The sequence below is a fragment of the Melanotaenia boesemani genome, chromosome 9, assembly GCF_017639745.1.
Source record: "Melanotaenia boesemani isolate fMelBoe1 chromosome 9, fMelBoe1.pri, whole genome shotgun sequence".
Taxonomy (NCBI): Eukaryota; Metazoa; Chordata; class Actinopteri; order Atheriniformes; family Melanotaeniidae; genus Melanotaenia; species Melanotaenia boesemani.
The window spans coordinates 29,660,727-29,679,419 of NC_055690.1; the positions used below are offsets into that span (position 1 = coordinate 29,660,727).

The 18,693-nt window shown below is 39.9% G+C and overlaps 2 protein-coding genes across 10 annotated transcripts in view; both read left to right on the forward strand.

Annotated features, from left to right (window-relative positions):
* LOC121645754 (von Willebrand factor A domain-containing protein 5A-like) overlaps positions 1–18,693 on the forward strand; it is a 94,583-nt gene that overhangs the window by 23,447 nt on the left and 52,443 nt on the right. For 2 of the 9 annotated variants that reach the window (XM_041994429.1, XM_041994437.1), the window contains exons 1-14: positions 10,069–10,169; positions 10,446–10,495; positions 10,796–10,998; positions 11,086–11,308; positions 11,505–11,671; positions 11,764–11,878; positions 12,149–12,324; positions 12,411–12,499; positions 12,589–12,733; positions 13,032–13,111; positions 13,192–13,306; positions 13,405–13,563; positions 14,020–14,123; positions 14,248–14,468. The exons of 3 other annotated variants lie outside the window; for them this stretch is intronic. In XM_041994429.1, coding sequence (XP_041850363.1) covers positions 10,453–10,495; positions 10,796–10,998; positions 11,086–11,308; positions 11,505–11,671; positions 11,764–11,878; positions 12,149–12,324; positions 12,411–12,499; positions 12,589–12,733; positions 13,032–13,111; positions 13,192–13,306; positions 13,405–13,563; positions 14,020–14,123; positions 14,248–14,468 — 1,840 coding nt within the window. In that variant the 5' untranslated portion in view covers positions 10,069–10,169; positions 10,446–10,452. Of the gene's footprint in view, positions 1–10,067; positions 10,170–10,445; positions 10,496–10,795; positions 10,999–11,085; positions 11,309–11,504; positions 11,672–11,763; positions 11,879–12,148; positions 12,325–12,410; positions 12,500–12,588; positions 12,734–13,031; positions 13,112–13,191; positions 13,307–13,404; positions 13,564–14,019; positions 14,124–14,247; positions 14,469–14,663; positions 14,715–18,693 lie in introns of those variants that run through there. 4 more of the 9 variants (XM_041994433.1, XM_041994435.1, XM_041994420.1 and 1 more) reach the window with 3 other exon arrangements.
* LOC121645780 (von Willebrand factor A domain-containing protein 5A-like) overlaps positions 6,940–18,693 on the forward strand; it is a 31,273-nt gene continuing 19,519 nt past the window's right edge. Inside the window, exons 1-4 of the mRNA XM_041994473.1 lie at positions 6,940–6,991; positions 7,342–7,493; positions 7,802–7,925; positions 8,018–8,606. Of these exons, the coding sequence (XP_041850407.1) occupies positions 6,955–6,991; positions 7,342–7,493; positions 7,802–7,925; positions 8,018–8,097 (393 nt within the window). The 5' untranslated portion in view covers positions 6,940–6,954 and the 3' untranslated portion in view covers positions 8,098–8,606. The remainder of the gene's footprint in view (positions 6,992–7,341; positions 7,494–7,801; positions 7,926–8,017; positions 8,607–18,693) is intronic.

The following is an 18,693-nucleotide window of genomic DNA, read 5'->3' on the forward strand; positions in this document are numbered from 1 at the left end:
AAAATAAATCATAAATACTGGACATCACAGTTCTCTATCAAAAGAACACAATACAATCAACATCAGAGGGAAGATCTGTAAATAAAATTTAAATGAAAGAGATAGATGAAGATATATATGTACACTGATTACCCATAACAAGAATGAACTTCATCCCTCAGTAATCAGAAGGATAAAGAATGACTAACTGCAGATGCCTTTTCGAGATTGGTGCCATATCACTTAATGTAAATCATATTAGTAATCTAACCAAACAAGCATTAACCAGAATAACGCAGATTACTGCACTATACCAGCACAAAATATTGGCTTTAAGTAAATTACAACACTTTTAAACACAATTACTACTGAACATACCAATAGTATGTCTGCAGGAGAGCAATTCATCCAGTTCTGGACCTGCACTTCCACAAACCCAATGTTGTTTTTACTTTTTGAATTTTAACTCTTAATAAATTGTAATCTTTGACAAAAAGTGGTTCTTGGGTGGGACGCCGATGTACTAGTTTAAGCAGTTTTGCCGTCCAGTAGGTGGCACTGTTGCAAAAAAAGTCTCTTACAACAGCTTTGAAGGTTTATTACAGCATCAAACAAGTCTGAAGGATGCCTCCCTGTTCCAGTAGAAATGAAGAGGTGTTTATCCTGGTTAATGTGTTGGTTCAAATGTGAAGGGTTGTCAGTTATTAAGAGACATTTAAACTATGCTCCCAAAGTGAGAGCTGAGCAGGACACTTTTCATTAGCGAAGACTGAGAGAGTATACCTTTCTATTAAATAACAATACCTGTGTACATCAAATTCACAGCTAATGCAGATGTTCCCTGTGAAGTTGTCCGTGAAGTCATTACTAAAATATTTATTAACAAGAGGAGACTTCAGCCATGTTTTCCCAATACATTCACTGATGGATGTGGTGGAGCGATGTACACTGAAGATGGTATTTAGGATTCTCATATAATCCACTTCATAGCACTCTGATGGACCAGAACACACTAGAGGTGGACTCCTCCTCTCTCTTCAATGCAGAATTCAGAATCGGCCAAGTCTGCACTGATACATCTGAAACACTACATTTCCCCCTCTCCAGTTTGTGGATCAGTGAAACAAATACTTTGATTACCTTCTCAGTACCAATGATGGTGGGCTCTCCTATCTCCAGGATTTAGAAAATTCTCTGAAAAACTTCAAACATCTAAACATTTACATCTCAGACTCTGTTGGCCTCAGTCAGCTTGTTAAATATCAAAGTTCATGGCAGTATACTTTGAAAAAAACTGAACAAGTATGGCTTGATTAGAAGAGTTACAGGAGAAAGCCTCCTGTCTGTAAAAAACATCAAGGCAGAACAGCTTAAGTTTGCACAATATTATCAAAACAAACCAAAAGATTTCTGAAAGAATTTCCTTTGGACAGACAAGACCTCAGTACCAACATGTTCTCACTCCTTGCTCCATGTATGACAAGTAAGGAATAATTTGAATGCATTTTGTAACCACAGGATCTTGACACCTTGCAGTCATTGATATGACCATGAACTCTGTACCAAAGTATGATAGAGTCTAATCTAAAGTAATTTTTCTCACAGAACAAAGCTTAGCTCAAGTTTGGCCACAGAACAAGACAACAACCCCAAACAGCTGCAAAAAGGTGTTGCAATGACCTAGTTAAAGTTCAAAACCTCATCATGACTCAGAGGATGTAGTGCAACCTTCAAAGAGATGTTCAGAAATAAATACCTACAAACCTCAATCTGGAACAATGTTAGTTCTCACCCACTGCTTCTGCATTTTCTCTGCATCATTGGTTGCATACTTATATGAGAGAAGCCTGTTTACCTGTAGACTATAGTCTATTTTCTACAGTGTGTTTAATTAGGATATTTTTCAGAAACATGTTTAAATTAATTACATCATATTTATTAGTGAGAAACTATTTTCTGCTGTAGTTGTTTACATATTAATCCACACAAGCATTCTCATGTATTGTAATATATATATATATATATATATATATATATATATATCTATTTTGTTTTTTGTTTTTTGTTTTTTTTTACAAGCCCACAGTGGCTGTTTTATTCCAGTTTAATGACACCTAGTGATGTAACGATACCTCTTTGGTGATATTGAATGGAAAAAGGCGTGGTTGTTAAACAATAAATTTAGTCTTAATAATAAAGCGAAAGAAGTTTCTTACACAATTATACACAAAATATACCCAGCAAAATAACTAAATAAACCATTACAAAGTTGTAAGATATGGATTACTCCTGTAAGTTTTGTGATCTGAATGAAGAAATTATTGAACTTTTGTTTTATCATTGTTTGTTTACTCATTTTTTCTGGATTAATGTACAGAAATTTATCAAAAAGAAAACAGATTACGCTTTTAATCTGCAAGACATCTTTATACAACAACAGAACAACAAAGTGGAAAAGGACTTTTCTTTTTTTGTTCAACTGATTATAGTCTTAGGAAAACACCACATTCATAAAAAGAAATGGTCTGATGGCAAGCCTTGCTTTACACTCTTTTTTACAGGAACTCTCCCAGTACAGTACAATTATCAGAGACCTTAAATTCTCACAAGCTATGAATACTAAATTTATTTTGGAAAAGTTCTTATTTGTATAGATTATTTATTTACTTTTACTTTCTCTTATACATGTATGTGTATGTATACTTTGTACATATATGATATACCAGTTTTCTTTCATTTTTTGTCTGCACCCCTGGCAAATACTTTTTTTGTATATATTTGTTTAATTGTTTAAAAAAAAAGGTTTAATGACACCTTTTCTAAGGAATGGTCTACTCTGTAGGTAATATTAACTATCTAAATCTAGGCCTGTTGAACTGAGCTTATCTGATGGACGTAGGCTATTATTATTATAGGATTCTATGGCAAGTGCCTCTTTCTGGTGAGTATTGCTCCTGAAACACAATCAGTTAGATGATGGTCAAATTAAAGAAGTCAGTGGTAATCGGCTACTTCATCCTTCCATAGTTTAGTAAATGCTCTTCTTCTCTCGTCTTTTAAGACAGTCATACAAAAAAAGAAAGAAAACTCACTATCGCCCCCTGCAGTCACAGATATTGATAGGTCACATATTTTGGTGTAACACCTGTTCGATCCTCGGCCAAGTCGAGTTCATGTCGAGGTGTCCTTGGGCAAGACACCGAACCCCTAATTGCTCCTGATGGGTTGTGGTTGAGCGCCATTCTTTAGGAATATTTATAGCTACTCCACTGAGGAATATTCTTAATTTGCTTCATTGGCCCATTAAGGAAGTGTAACTTTTTTCTGTCTGCAGTGTTTTTGGCAGCGTTTCAGTTACTTAAAATTAGTACCCCTATTAAGACGACAAATCATTTACCCAGGTTTCCCTTGCCCAAACGTGGGTCACCGGGGCCCCCCCCTCTGGAGCCAGGCCTGGAGGTGGGGCACGGAGGTGAGTGCTTGCTGGCACCTGCGGGCCTTTGCCCATGGGGCTCGGTCGGGCTCAGCCTGAAAGGGTGGCATGGGCCTCCCCTCCTGTGGGCTCACCACCTGCAGGAGGGGCCATAGGAGTTGGGTGCAATGTGAGCTGGGCGGCTGCTGGTGGCGGGGAAGGAGCCTGAGCTGGTGTGCAAGGTTAAGCGGTTCTGGCTAGATATAGTTGGACTCATCTTGACACACGGCTTGGGCTCTGGACTCTTGGGTGAAGAGAGGGGCGGAGTTGTCAACTGATCACCACCTGGTGGTGAGTTGGCTCAGATGGTGGGGAAGGATGCCGGTCAGGCCTGGCAGAACCAAGACTGTTGTGAGGGTCTGCTGGGAACATCTGGCATAGTCCTCTGTCAGAAAAAGTTTCAACATCGATCTCCCGCAGAGCTTCAGCCATGTCCCAGGTGAGGTGGGGGACGTTGAGTGTGAGTGGGCTGTGCTTTGTGCTTCTATTGTTGAGGTGACCAGCCTCAGCTGTGGCTGCAAGGTCATCGGTGCCTGTCATGGCAGTAACCCCCAAACTCGTTGGTGGACATCAGCAGTAAGGGATCGATCCGGTTCGGTGGCCTCAGGATTGGGTCTCTGCTCTTTGCGGATGATGTGGTTCTGTTGGCTTCATCGGGCCGTGATCTTCAGCGCTCACTGAAGCGATTCGCAGCCGAGTGTGAAGCGGCTGGGATGAGAATCAGAACCTCCAAGTCCGAGACCATGGTCCTCAGCCGGAAAAGGGTGGAGTGCTCTCTCCGGGTCTGCAATAGGGTCCTGCCCCAAGTGGAGGAGTTCACGTATCTCGGGGTCTTGTTCACGAGTGAGGGAAGGATGGAGCGGGAGATCGACAGGTGGATTGGTGCGGCATCTGCAGTGATGCGGACTCTGCATTGGTCTGTCGTGGTGAAGAAGGAGCTGAGCCAAAAGGCAAAGCTCTCGATTTACATTCCCACCCTCACCTATGGTCATGAGCTGTGGGTAGTGACCGAAAGAACAAGATCGCGAATACAAGCGGCCGAAATGAGTTTTCTCTGCAGGGTGGCCTGGCTCTCCCTTAGAGATAGGGTGAGAAGCTTGGTGATCCGGGAGGGGCTCAGAGTAGAGCCGCTGCTCCTCCACATCGAAAGGAGCCAGATAAGGTGGCTCGGGCATCTGGTTAGGATGCCTCCTGGAAGCCTCCCAGGTGAGGTGTTCCAGGCACATCCCACCGGAAAGAGGCCCCGGGGCAGACCCAGGACACGCTGGACGGACTTTCATCGTCTGAAGAATCTGAGTCTGAACCTTCTTTATGTTTCTGTTAAGAATTCTTTCTGTCTCTGTTAGAGAGCTGTCCACTAGAAAAATGTGAAATAAACACAAGAATAAAGTCCTGACGTGTACTACAGTATACATTGATAAATTAGTAATTTTTTCTATTTAAATAAGTTTGTTACTGAAAACTTACTCAAATTACCTTTTAGATGTTCATTTTTGAAAATTAATCCAAATAAAACATTAAAAATAATTTCAAATATAAATATCATGCTTAACTTTCTTTCTTCCATAAAATGTGCTTGTTGAGATGCTAGCCATTTTGGAAAGACAGAAAAAGGAAAGTTGGCAAGGCCACACCCCCACACATGAGATGTCATCTTAAAGCTACGGTTGCCCTCTCTAAGAGACATTAGGACTTAGCAGAGTGGCATGTATAGAATGAGAGAGATGAGCAGAAAATAAATGTGTACTACAGTGCACAAAAATGCATTGCTGGGTCTCAGGAGGTTATGGCCAGCTCTGCGGCCCCATTAAATCATGGTGGTAAGTGGAGCCGTATAACATACAGGATTTGTTTTCTATCATTTCAGTAAAAGTAAAAGTTAAAGTCAACATATAAAAGTGTTTTAAAAGGATAAAATGTTAAATATGAGAGTTGATATAAACCAAAATACAACACTTAATAGCAGAACACTTTTTAAGCTAATTTGCATCTGGTGTATATAAAACCCATAATTAATATTTAATAATTACAAAACACTCAAACCAAACACGAGTTGGTTTTACTTGTAATGTTAGTTTTTAACCTGACTTTTTGTTGGGTTTTTATTCTGAATGCATCTTAATGCCCAGCTTATCACAAGATCAAATGCAAGGTTGCATCACTGAAACATAAGTGAAGCACCAGATGAGACAGAAGCAAACATCTGTGCTTTCTATACCTGCAGTAAATACGAATATAATCAACTCAGCAGCACATTCATTCAGCAAACCTGCATGTGGTCAATGCAACGCTCTTAAACAGATTCATGACTTTCCTTTTAGAAAATAATATAATACTAGAGCAGATTTTTATGTTTTAATGCTCAAAACCCACACAATGCATTCTGAGACTGGTTTGACTGAACCCAATAACCTACATGTCATTTTTCTTTTTCATAATTTTTAAATACAATATTTTCATGTCACATTTTCATTTATTTACTTGTTTGCTTATGTATTATTAAAAAGCATATGTCCTGTAAAATGACGCAAGATCCATTAAGGGAGTTTAAGTAAAAAGTATGTATCTTTCATTATTTTGTTTTTACTCATTTTATCCACTTTAGGGTAATAGGAAAATAAAATCTGTTCCAGCTGTTTTTAGACAAGACATTAGTTACAGTCATGGGTTTATGATCAAAGCTTAAGTTAACATCAGCAGTTAACATTACATCTTCTGACACGTTTGTCTTAAAGCCAAGCAAGCAAAATAAAAATGGCGTCCTGCAGTGTGCAGCATTTGTTATTGACAAGTATCTTATAAAAAAGCCTGGACTGACAACAAGGTATTTTGAGCAGCTCTGGAGCAGTGTTGTGTGAGAAAAATAACTTCTTTTAAAATGTGTGCTATGCACAACTTTCACTTATAGAAAAAGCAGCACTTTTTATCTTTTAGGCCAACCTAGTCCTCAGCATCGGATTATATTGCCTCAGACTGGGATTCCAATTTTTTTTTTAGCAAAGTCTTTCAAAAATAACTGTGTCTAGTGAACTTGAATCAAAAAGGCAATGAATCAGAGTCAAAACAGCAGGATATAATTTTTATTGTAAGGCACCACTATTGCCTTTCTAATTGTAATGACTTGTAATGAGTACATGAAGTGTAACTGAGTATATAAAAATTTTTTAAAGTATATATAATATATATACACTTTAAACTACAGTATATTTGATAAAACTATGACTGTTCCACCTTTTAGGTTTACATTGTGCTTCAGTTTTCCTCTCTATAGCATTTGTGTTGTCTAGTTTTCTCAAACTAAACAACCCGAACGAATGTTCTTATCAATGATAAATGTTTGCACAGTAACACCTGCATTTGGTCTGGTGCTCTGGTGTTGAGTGTTTTTTAAGCTACAGCTTAAAGCGACAAGTGAAGAAATTTCAGGGATGTTTTTGTACATAACCAAATTATAACATACCTTTCATTTTTATGCTTTTCTTCTTTTTAATGCTTAAGTGAAAATGTTCAGTGGAAGGGCAGGAAAAGCATCTGGTAGAGGTAGGTCAAAATATGAACGACAGAATACACATATTTATAACTTTCACTTACCTGTTTGTACAAACACATTTCTTTAAGGTTTGCCTTGTTCTGATATTTCACAGAACAGAATTTATTTATTGATTTGTTTGCTTAGTTATAGTGTTATACAGTGTTTTCAATCCATACGATGCCTATGACCCAGTACATGGAGACTATGAATTAAAAACTTCCAGTAAAATTGTTGCCAATAGAGTCTTTGATTTTATTAGATTTTTACCATCAAACACTAGTTTACTGTACCTCATCATGTGTTCATGTGTTTCATCTTTAATTTAGTTATTGACTTTAGTCATTTTTTTCTGCCGCAGATAAAGCTGTTGCTCCCCAGCAGCCCCTCAGAGAGCCTCTTCTGCAGTTGGTGTCCCTGCAGAAGGCGTCTGGTAGTTGGATGCTGGAGGCTCCTCTGGCCTCTGCACTGGGAAAGACCAGTGACGAGGTGGAGAAGTTAAAGCCTGCATCGGTGGGTTGCTGGAAAATTAACAAACCCACATTTGTAATGATAATATTTAAGCGATTTTAACATGGAAATAATATCAAGAAATAATTTACTATTAAATGTGGTACTAATCAATACAACATAGAACAGATTAAATTAAACTGAACATAATAAAACTCCAGAGAGCTCTCACTGATCTGAACCAAAGTTTGACTTTATACAAGAACCAGAGAGAGATGGAGAAAGTAAATCAGAACCATTTTCCAATTTTTAAATTTTTTAAAATCTTTTATTCTTTTCTTGTTCTGTGTGTCATTGTTTTGTTTAATCAGGTTAACAAGGAGGTGTGGGCCACCATTCTGGCTCTGATCTGGCTTCATGGTTTCAAGATGGATGTAAAGGAGGAGTGGGAGCTTCTGGCCATGAAGGCTGCATCATGGCTCCGTGCTCAGAATGGTAAAACAATTAATAAGGAACTGATGCTTTTTTCTTTTCTTTGTTAAAGTGTTTACTGTTTAAAATGGTTAAAATCATATTTGCTTTTTTAGGACCATGTGTGACAGAGTGTGTGGAAGCAGGAAATGCACTGCTGGGCTGCAGCGTGCAGAAAGACGCTCTGGGGCTCTGAAGTTCACATTAACGAGGCTTCATTTTCAGGATTCTTACACAGAAGCAGATTTACTAAATCAAACAGCTTTCAGAATGTATATTACTCTTTGCAGCATCTGTCTTTATAATGTGCCTTACTATAACTGCACGGTATGCTTCAGCCACCAGAGTTCTTAAAGAAAGGTTTTGTTTTTGCCTTTTTAATGTTTCTTTGTATCTGGATGTTTTACTAAAAGACAGATGCATGAATCGTGCATATAAATGAAAAAATGAGTGAGAATTTGTTTATTATTGTTTTATTAATGTCAGCTTAAGGTTACGGTGACATTGTTGTTTACCAAATTGTATTAAAATGAATATAACTCCACATCTATTTTGCACATTTAACCCTACACCTGAGTTTAGTTACCAGGATGTTTTACTTTGAGGATGACTCTAGTTTTTATCCACAATTAAAACTTTAAGAAGACGTGTTTAGAGTCGCATAGAGTAACAAAGAGCCAGTGTTCACTAACTAAATAGATTCAGGTTACTTCTCTCTATACTTGTGAAAGGAGGCCATTACACTGACTCACATGAAGGAGAATAAGGAATGTCAGTAATATTTGTTCTAAACTAATTTTTTATTGAATCCTCCTCTCTGGAAAATAAATATTCATGTTCAGATCCATGTTGAAAAGTCATGGATGGATACAGTAGCAACATAATTGTGTTAAGTGATCACATATTCACTACAAATGTCCATTTTGTTTGGGAATTTAACTTAAATTAACAACTAAAGATAAGTTTAAAGTATTTGTTTGTTTTGCTTTTGTTTATGTTTTTTTATTTCTCGCTAAAATGCCATGTTCAAAGTTGTCTATAATATTCTTCAGTAATGAAAAACAGTCCCTTCTGCTTTTTGTACGTCTTTACCTGAATTTTAAACCTCTTTGGCAACTGTATCCTTGTCTTTGAGGTGTTCAAGTGATGTGAATAAACAAAATATAGGATCCTGGAAATGTCTCTTTTTGTATAATGGGGAGGGGAAAATGGGACATTTTTTGTCAGATACATTAATGAAAGCAGATATTTAATTTTGACCATGTTAGCAGTCTGACTACACATGCAAACCGGAGTTTCTTTAGCATGCTGTGATCTGAGGATCTAAATTTATAAGCAGATTAATGTTTTGCTTTGTCATGTGGATTCATGTGACACAGTTGTTAAAATCTACAATTGAACGAAAGCCTCATTCTAGCTGATGGAAGATAAATAAGAAGTCCCAGACAGAATTTCTGCTAAATACTGACGCTTCATGTTTCAGACCATCTAATGGGGAAAGTTCACATAGTGACACCTGCTGGCCATTTTCTGTAACTACACCTGCTGCCTGAAGACATTTTGTTTCTGTTTACACACAGTACATACTAAAGTAAAACAATGTTTTTTTCCTTGTATGAAATATGTGTCTGGTTACTTTTATGCACATAGACAGACGATACAGTCGATGCACATCTTTTGTACACTGCCTTATGAAGAACCAACACAGCATGTGACAGATGATATGTTAAAGGTGAAATGGAGATATTTTGTGCACCTTTTTTCCACTGCAGTCATAATAATGTGATAAATATGTCACAATTCATTTTAAAAGACTGGGAGCACAACTGCCAATGCAAGTGTGATCTGTGATACTGTGTCTGTTTCTGCCTGTCAATCTTCCCATCATTCAGTAGAAATAGATTATACTGACACAGCAAAAATGTATGGTAATAATAGCAGGTAAAACAGAATTATTCTGCCCTGTTTTTAAATCTGGCATTTTTATGTGTATGTGTGTAGTAGCTATATAAGTGATAAAGAAACGGAGAATAAAAAGTTGCGTCTGAATTCATTTTCACTAACAAGAGACAGAGATTAATAAAAAAAAACTCCACCCACCTGGTGCTCTCTTGTTTGGAAATCGAGCGTACCCAGTAGAGCCACATTCTTTGATATCAGGACTCAGAGCTTCGTGCTTTACAAGCAAAAGTCCGGAAATACAGAAACAAAGGGACCTGCTGTGAAATCGAAGCATCTCTGTTCTCAGTAAATAATTTGTCCTTACAGGTAAGCTTCCTTCTAAGGTTTTGATATTTTTTTGCAGCTATTCTAAAACTTGTTTATGCTGACATACAGCTGCAGCAGACCGTTGTACTTCTGTTTGTACAAAAGTAGAAATGATAATAAATACAATCTTTTACATTTTTTGAAAGGTCACTGAAAGTAGCACTAATTAGATATAGGCAAGGGATTTTAATTTATATTTTATTTTCCATGTTCTTTGGTCTTATTTGTTCTGGGCAAGACTGTTGATAACAGTAACCCTTAAAGTTCTTGTTTCAGAGCAATAATGGTGAACTGCTGTGGTCTGTTAACTGCGCAAAAAGAACCAGGTACAGACATGCTATAAAGCAAAGAAATCATCCCCCTCCCTCTGTAACTCATGAACGATCCACATGTGGAGGTTGTCAGTGCTTTAATGATGATACACACACACACACACACACACACACACACACACACACACACACACACAATGTCCTACTTCTCACTGTTAGTTGAATTACATTCCTCTTGTGTGGCTAAACATAATTTAGAATGTAGAAACATTTCTTTAATAATTCATCAGTTTAATTTCTAAATAAAATGAAGTCTATTACGATCTGTGTTTCTGGTCGTTGTTTCTCTGTCAGTTCCTCTAAAGAGCATCGAGGTGGAGCTGCAGGTGAGGGACCATGTAGCTACAGTGGTTTCCACTCTGAACTACGAGAACAAGGAGGACAAACCAGTAGAAGCTGTTTTTGTCTTCCCTCTGCCTGGAGATGCAGCTGTGTGTCATTTCAGTGCAAAGGTTGGACAGACACATATTGTAGCTGAAGTGAAGGAGAAACAGCAGGTGAGCTGAACAGAAAGATTTAGCGACTATAAAGGAGCTGAAACACAGTGAAGTTAATGTTACTGACATGTTTCATGTGTTCTGCAGGCTCGAGAGGAGTATGATGATGCTTTGAGCTCTGGTCAGCAGGCCTTCCTGTTGGAGGAGAGTGATCAGAGTCCAGATATATTCTCTCTGAGTGTGGGCAGTCTGCCTCCAGGAGAGAGCGCCTCCATCAGGCTGGAGTACGTCACTGAGCTGGCTGTGCAGGCTGATGATGGGCTGAGGTTCTGTCTGCCTGCTGTCCTCAATCCTCGCTACCAACCTCAGGGTAGGAGAACCAGTTAATATGTTTTATCTTAGTGCTCACCAAACATGCTCATATAAAGAGTTTTATTAAAGCCCATCTGGACTTCATACTGGTGGAAGATGAGACCGTTATGCGTTGGAAGTAAATATGAGGTTTGAAGCCACCTTTCCTTTCAATAAACCAGATGACTTCTAGTTGTCTCCTATGTTGTTTACAGGTAGCGAAGATGTCAGTGTCCAGGTGACGTCAGTTCCAGCCTCTCTGGTTCCCTACAGTCTGTCCTTTTCTGCCCGAGTCTCCTCTCCTCGTCCAGTCTCTAAAGTAGAGTCCAGTTGTTCCCTGGAGCCTCTTCAGTACCTCAGCACTGATCAGACACAGGCCATGGTAGGTAGAGTGGTGATGTGTCTGCTGTGTGTGGTTGTTACATAGAAGATAAATAATTTTATTAAGTGTGTATTTGTGTTTTTGAACTTCAGGTTAAGTTGGCTGCAGGACACAAGTTTGACAGAGATGTTGAGCTGCTGATTTATTACAAAGATGCCCACCAGCCCACTGCTGTGGTGGAGGCAGGACAGGCCTCTGCAAAGCCTGGTGAGTGCAAGTTAGTCAAAAGATCAGTTTTCAGTCAAATGATTGTAATTGTGTTAAAGATGAAATGATAATTTTTAAAATTAATTGAACAAGTAAATCAGATCATTTTTAAGACAACATCAAGACAAAACATTTTGACGCCTTTGTTTAGGGATTAGTTCACGCATCAAATATTCATTTTCTTTAATCATTACTTGATGTTGCATGTATTTAAAAATTGATTTCAAAATTTAGATTTTGTTTGATTTTTCTATTTCTCTCATGTTTCAGGAACTCTGATGGGTGATCCAGTGGTGATGGTGAGCCTGTACCCTGAGTTCCCCCAGTCTGTGATGTCCTCACTCGCCTCATGTGGGGAGTTTGTGTTCTTATTGGATCGATCGGGAAGTATGGACTGTTCCATCAATAACAGCAAGCAGGAAGAAACTCGCATTGGCAGTGCAAGGGTATTCAACAAGTGTAAACTCAGTCATAGAAACACTCTTATCTGTCTCAGCAAATTTTCATCTCTATTTTCTGTGTCTTCCTTCAGGACACTCTGCTGCTCCTGTTGAAGAGTTTATCAATGGGCTGCTACTTCAATATCTACAGTTTTGGGTCCAGATTTGAACACATCTTCCCGTAAGTGACTCCACAAAAATGTGTTTCGCTCATTATTGTCACATGATGATCATTAGATCAGATCAGTTAGTTTGTGTTTCTGATGGCAGTAAGAGTGTAGAGTACAATGAGAAGAGCATGGAGGAGGCTCTGAAGAAAGTTGAGGAGATGCAGGCTAATCTGGGAGGAACAGAGATCCTTGAGCCCCTCAAACACATTTACAAGCAGCCCTGCATTCCCAAGCAGCCCAGACAGGTAATAATGCACATACTTCATGCTTTGTTCTTGGACATATGGAGGCGAAACCACTTTTACTTATCACAAAGCCCTGAATCAACATCAACACTTGCTGACCCTTAAAGATTCTTTGGTTGTTCTGCATACACCCTTCCAAGTACAACCCTGTTGTTTAAACTTGTTTTTACCATGTCTCCATTTGTTCTTCATACTTTGCAACACATGTGACTCTAACAGCAGTGTTACACACTCTCATTTAATTTCCCTGAGAGTTTTCAGTTCATGTGTAGTTATGATGTTGTTTCTCTTCCCAAAGCTGTTTGTCTTCACTGATGGAGAGGTGGGGAACACCAAAGAAGTTATTGATCTGGTTAAGAAGAATGCAGGTTCCCACAGGTGAGACTACAACAACACAGCCTGACAGTAAGTGTAACACTGTGGTTGTGTGTGTTTTTAAACAAAGTTTTACTTTGTAGGTGTTTCTCTTTTGGGATTGGAGAAGGAGCCAGCTCTGCTCTTATCAATGGGTTGGCCAAGGAGGGAGGAGGTCATGCTCAGTTCATCACAGGGACTGACAGGATGCAGCCAAAAGTTAGTAAAAATAAAGTCTAATTAAAACGGTAACATCACATTCCAGATACAGATGCATACAGATGAGTTCACCATTTCTAATGTGTTTTAACCATCAGGTGATGCAGTCGCTGCGGTTTGCACTGCAGCCAGCTGTGGAGGACATCTCAGTAACATGGGATTTACCAAAGGGAGTGTCAGCCACTGTCCTCTCTCCACCAATCACAGCAATTTTCCAGGGGCAGAGGTCACTGATTTATGCCCAGCTCACTGGACAGGTAGGAGCACCACCATGGCTCTTGTTTAAATGTTTTTACTGGCCAAGTGTACAAAAACAAACAAACAAAAACAAACACATGTTTCTTTATGTAAATGTGGCGTGGCAGTAGCTCTGGTGGTAGAGCGGCTCGTTTGAAAGGTTGGGGTTAGAATCCCGCTCACCCAGTCAGTCTATTGTGTTTTTGGGCCAGACACTTCATCCTACTTGCCTCCAGTGTTGACATCGCTGTATGAATCAGTGTTTGAATGTGTATAAATTTTCGGTGGTCAGAGAAACACTGTTGGTGCCATCAGTCTTCACCAGGGCAGCTGTGGCTACACACACAGCTTAACATCAGCAGGTGTGAATGAATAATGGGTACAATGTAAAGTGGCTTGAAAAAGCGCTATAAAAATCTAATCCATTACTGTTAAAGAGATATGTGTAATATTTTAAGGCTGTAATGATTTCTCAGTGTTTAGAGGCAGCAGAGGGCTGTGTGATGGTGAAGTACAGCCTCGCAGGTCATCCCTCTCAGAACCAGCTGCACTTCCATCTCAAACCAGCAGAGGACACTGGGTAAAGCAATGAGATGATTTTGGTTCTGTGAGGAGCATTAAATTAGTCATTGTGAGCATGTAGTTTATGACCTTTAAATGCATACCAAGCACCATTTTTGTTCTGTCTTTCCTGCCTTCTTCAGATTAACAATCCACCGGTTGGCTGCTCGTACTCTGATTCGCTCCCTGGAGTTGGAGGACAGATCTGTCAGAGGACAGCAAGATGAAGGAGTGAAGAAGAAGCTGGTGGAGCTCAGTGTCCAATCAGGAGTGAGCAGTTCTTTTACTGCCTTCATTGCTGTCAACAAAGACAGTGGCGAGTCGATTCAAGGACCTCTGGAACGCAGAAATATTCCAACACCAGGTACGTCTGTTTGTTTCTCCAAAGACTAAATTAGTGAGGAGGAAACTTGTCCAATTCAAAGACAGTGTGCTGGGAGGATGTTCATGAACAAATTATCTTCCAAGCTCCTTTTTGTAAAGCTTATCTGATGGTAAAGCAGAGAAAAGAACCTCACAACTAATGATCTTCATCTGATGTCTTACTCTCTGATCTCAGGGTTTTATGGACAGATATTGGGTTGTTCTCCAAGGAAGAGGTTAGGTGCATGTGTTGCCCCTCTGGCATTACCGTCAGAAGGCAACGAAGGTTTAGTCGTCTCAACGTGTCAAGCTGTGGCGAAGAATAGAGGAGATACACACGTTGAGCTGGCGTTACTCTCATACCGGAAGTTTTATTCTTTTACAGACATCAGGTATCAACAAATTGACAGATGGCCATCATGTTCAGTCCCATTTATAATCTGGCCATTTAAGACAATCTTACCTTTCCAGCATTCCATCAACTGAACATATTTCCAGCAATTTCACTTGAACACAATATCATTTACAATGAATTTTGCCACTTATTTTAACTTGTTCTTAATTATTGCTTTTAACTGTCTATTTAACAATCAACACATTTTTCTAGCTTAATATAATTACTCTTCTTCAAAGTTTTAAACACAAGCACTGAAACCCATTTTACTGTCTGCTTCGAGTGTACACTATAATATATAACAAATTTTACATGTAATTAACTAACAGCTAACAAGAAAATACATTTTCACTTTAATGGTTTCTTTCACTGTTTTCTCATACAACCTTATACTCACTCAAACACCTACAATATAATATTTCTGATTTGGCAATGACCAAGAAGACACTTAACTTTGACATCAGCAAACATTTTACTGCATGAACACATTTCCATAAGGTGCTAAGTGAATTACGTTTGAAAGTGAATCCACTAATTTCTCAGCCATTTTGGGATAGCTAACCACACACACTACTCCACATTGTCCAAGTCCGCTAGCATTAGCATTAGCTGGCAGACAATCCTAATTGTGGTTTCCTTCTACATGTCTCATCAAACCGCTTCGGCTGCAACGGTACAACTACTCAAAAACGACAATTTTAACAAGTAAAGTCTGTCATAAGCACTTGTTCCAATAAACATTTACCAACCTGTGGCGAAGAATAGAGGAGATACACACGTTGAGCTGGCGTTACTCTCATACCGGAAGTTTTATTCTTCCTCTGTGACCTGCTCTACTCTTTACCACCAGCGCGATAGGCGCCCCCTAGCGGTTGGATGTAGAATAGCGCTGCAGTAACTGAGATTACAGTAATGTAATGTATAACAAATAAAAGAAAACTTAATGAAATTAGAATAGGGGTGTCTATTTTTATCCCCTTATCTATTTGACCCTCTACACTCTCCCCCACTTAAACGAATGTCTCCTGACATCTGGTAATGTTGTGTGTGAGTATCTAGTGTGCAAAAGTGTACCAGTTATGGCAATGTGGCTGAAAATGGATTGGGTAAGGGGAAAGTGGAAAACTATAAATCTCTGTCAGGGGTTGGCTAAGTAAGAAGGGATTTACACTTGCACTACAATGGTGATATGAGGGCTGACCCAGAATATCATATGTGAACTTTGTCGTCGGTCTTGTTCTCCTGTGTGATCTCCTTACATCATCACCTTCTCCTATACTGCCACCATCCGTTTCTTCTCTTTGTTCGGGTTCCCTTTCCACTAGCCCTGCTCCATCCTCCGTATCCTCAGTGTTTGGCTCCATCTCAGCTTCTTGTCTGTGTGGGGGACAGAACTCTCTGGCTGTTGCACGCAGCTTAAGCTGATTATGAGGATTCTGGTTCGGAACCACTGATCCAAATTGCTGAGGAGCTTGCTGTGGGATGGCAGGTTATTGTTGTTGTTGAGGGTTCACAAATCTGTAACAAGGGATTCTGCTCCGGAGATCATAGGTGTAAGTATGTTCCCCCTCCTCATCAGAGCTGTCTGTCCCTGTTTGGTTAATCCTGTTGTTGTGCTCTTTAGGTCTATTGTGTCTTGTATTTCCTGTAACAGGTAGTTCATCTTCCAGAGGCAGATCGTTTACTGGCAATAAGAGATTTCTATGCAAGACACGCATGGTTTTGCTGCCTCTCTCTGGCTGTATTTTATAGACAGGTCCATCCCCCAATCTCTCCACCACTCGATGTACTACTTTTTCCCAGTAAGCCCGCAGTTTACCTGGGCCTCCCCTCTCTGAGAGATTCCTCACCAGTACCCTGTCTCCTGGCTGGAGAGCAACACCTCTGATATGCCTGTCATATTGTTTTTTTCCTTTAGCTGATGACTTTTGGCTGTTGTCAGCAGCTATTCGGTACGCCACCCGCATTCTGTCTGCCCACTTTTGCACAAATGTCTGGTGGTTCTGTGCTTCAGTCTCCCTTCTAGGCCCAAAGAGCAAGTCAACTGGTAGCCGTGGGGCTCTACCGTACAGAAGGAAGAATGGGGAGTATCCTGTTGACTCATGCCTTGTACAATTGTATGCATGCACAATCTGAGGCAGATGATCTTTCCATTCACTCTTTTTTTCCTCCTGTAACGTGCGCAGCATTTGGAGAAGTGTGCGGTTCAGTCGCTCCACTGGGTTGCACTGCGGGTGATAAGGAGTTGTGCGAGAATGAGTAATTCCTGAAAGTTGTTGTAGTCTCTGAAACAGGCTATTCTCGAACTCCCGTCCCTGATCGTGATGCAGCTTTTCTGGGTACCGAAAACGGGGAATAAAGTCCTGAAAGATCTTTTCAGCTGCTGTTTTACCAGATTTATTTTTTGTTGGATACGCCTGTGCAAACCGTGTGAAGTGGTCAATCAGCACAAGGATATACTCATATCCTCCTTTGCTTGGCTCCAGATGTAAATAATCAACACACACTAACTCAAAAGGTGCACTAGTTGTGATGGATCCCATTGGGGCTTTTGGTGGAATGCTAGGGTGTTTTTGTTTGATACAAGGACATTTTTTCGTTACATAATCTTCGATGTCTTGCTGCATGTGTGGCCAATAAAACCTTTCTCTGGCAAGATGGATAACCTTTTCAGGCCCCACATGTCCCATATCATTATGCAAGCTCTTTAACACCACCGGTTTAAGTTGTTCAGGGAGGACAAGTTGTTTGTTTTGGTCTGTTTTCCGAAAGAGTAGTCCATTTTCCACCACTAACTTGTTCCACTCATAGAGTAGTCTCCTTGTTTGTTTACTCATTGCCTTTTTCTCTTTTTCGTTTGGTGTCCAACCTCTTAGTTTCAAAGACACAACCTCTTGAATGGCTGAATCATTCTGTTGGGAGGCCCTGATATTGTTTGGGGTGATACTAGAAACGCTCTCTGATGGCACAGCATCTACATCTTCACTGTTAAGCTGTAATACAGCCACCCAAGGAATATCACTGTTTTGTGCCGCTTTGCTGCCTTGCCAAACTGCAGAAACTACCTCTGAAGACACAGCCTCTGTGAAGTTATGTATCTGCTGGGGAAGTTTGACTGGATATCTGGACAACATATCAGCATCAGCATTTCTCTTCCCTGGTCTATACTTGATGTCAAAATGAAAATCAGCTAACTCTCCAACCCACCTGTGACCCACTGCGTTTAACCGTGCTGAACTCAGGATGTAGGTTAAGGGATTGTTATCTGTGTAGACAGTGAAGGTTGGCGCATAATACAGATAATCTCGAAATTTGTCACAGATAGCCCATTTGAGTGCCAGAAATTCGAGTTTGCCTGAGTGTAGGTGATAGTTTTTCTCGGCAGGTGTTAATGTCCTGGACCCATACCCAATAACGCGTAGTTTGTTGTTTTGCTGTTGATATAATACGGCTCCAAGGCCTTCATTTGAAGCATCAGTATGTAACACAAAGGGAAGGTCAAAATCTGGATAAGCCAGGATAGGAGGGTTTATCAACATCTCAACTAACCTAGATAACACATTTTGATGTTCAGCAGTCCAAGTAATGGGTGTACGGGAGGAACGCTGTCCCTTGCTACCTTTCATTTTCCCCTTTTTGGTCTGTGGCTTGGTGACATTAGTGGTCTCTCCTTGGCTCTGAAGCAGCTCAAACAAGGGCCGTGCTAGACGTGAGAAATCTTGGATAAAGGACCGGTAATAGCTAAGAAATCCAAGCAGAGTTCGGACCTCTCCAACTGTGCGAGGTTTCCTTTCTTTCAGAGCTATTACTGCTTCCAAATCTTTTGGGTCAA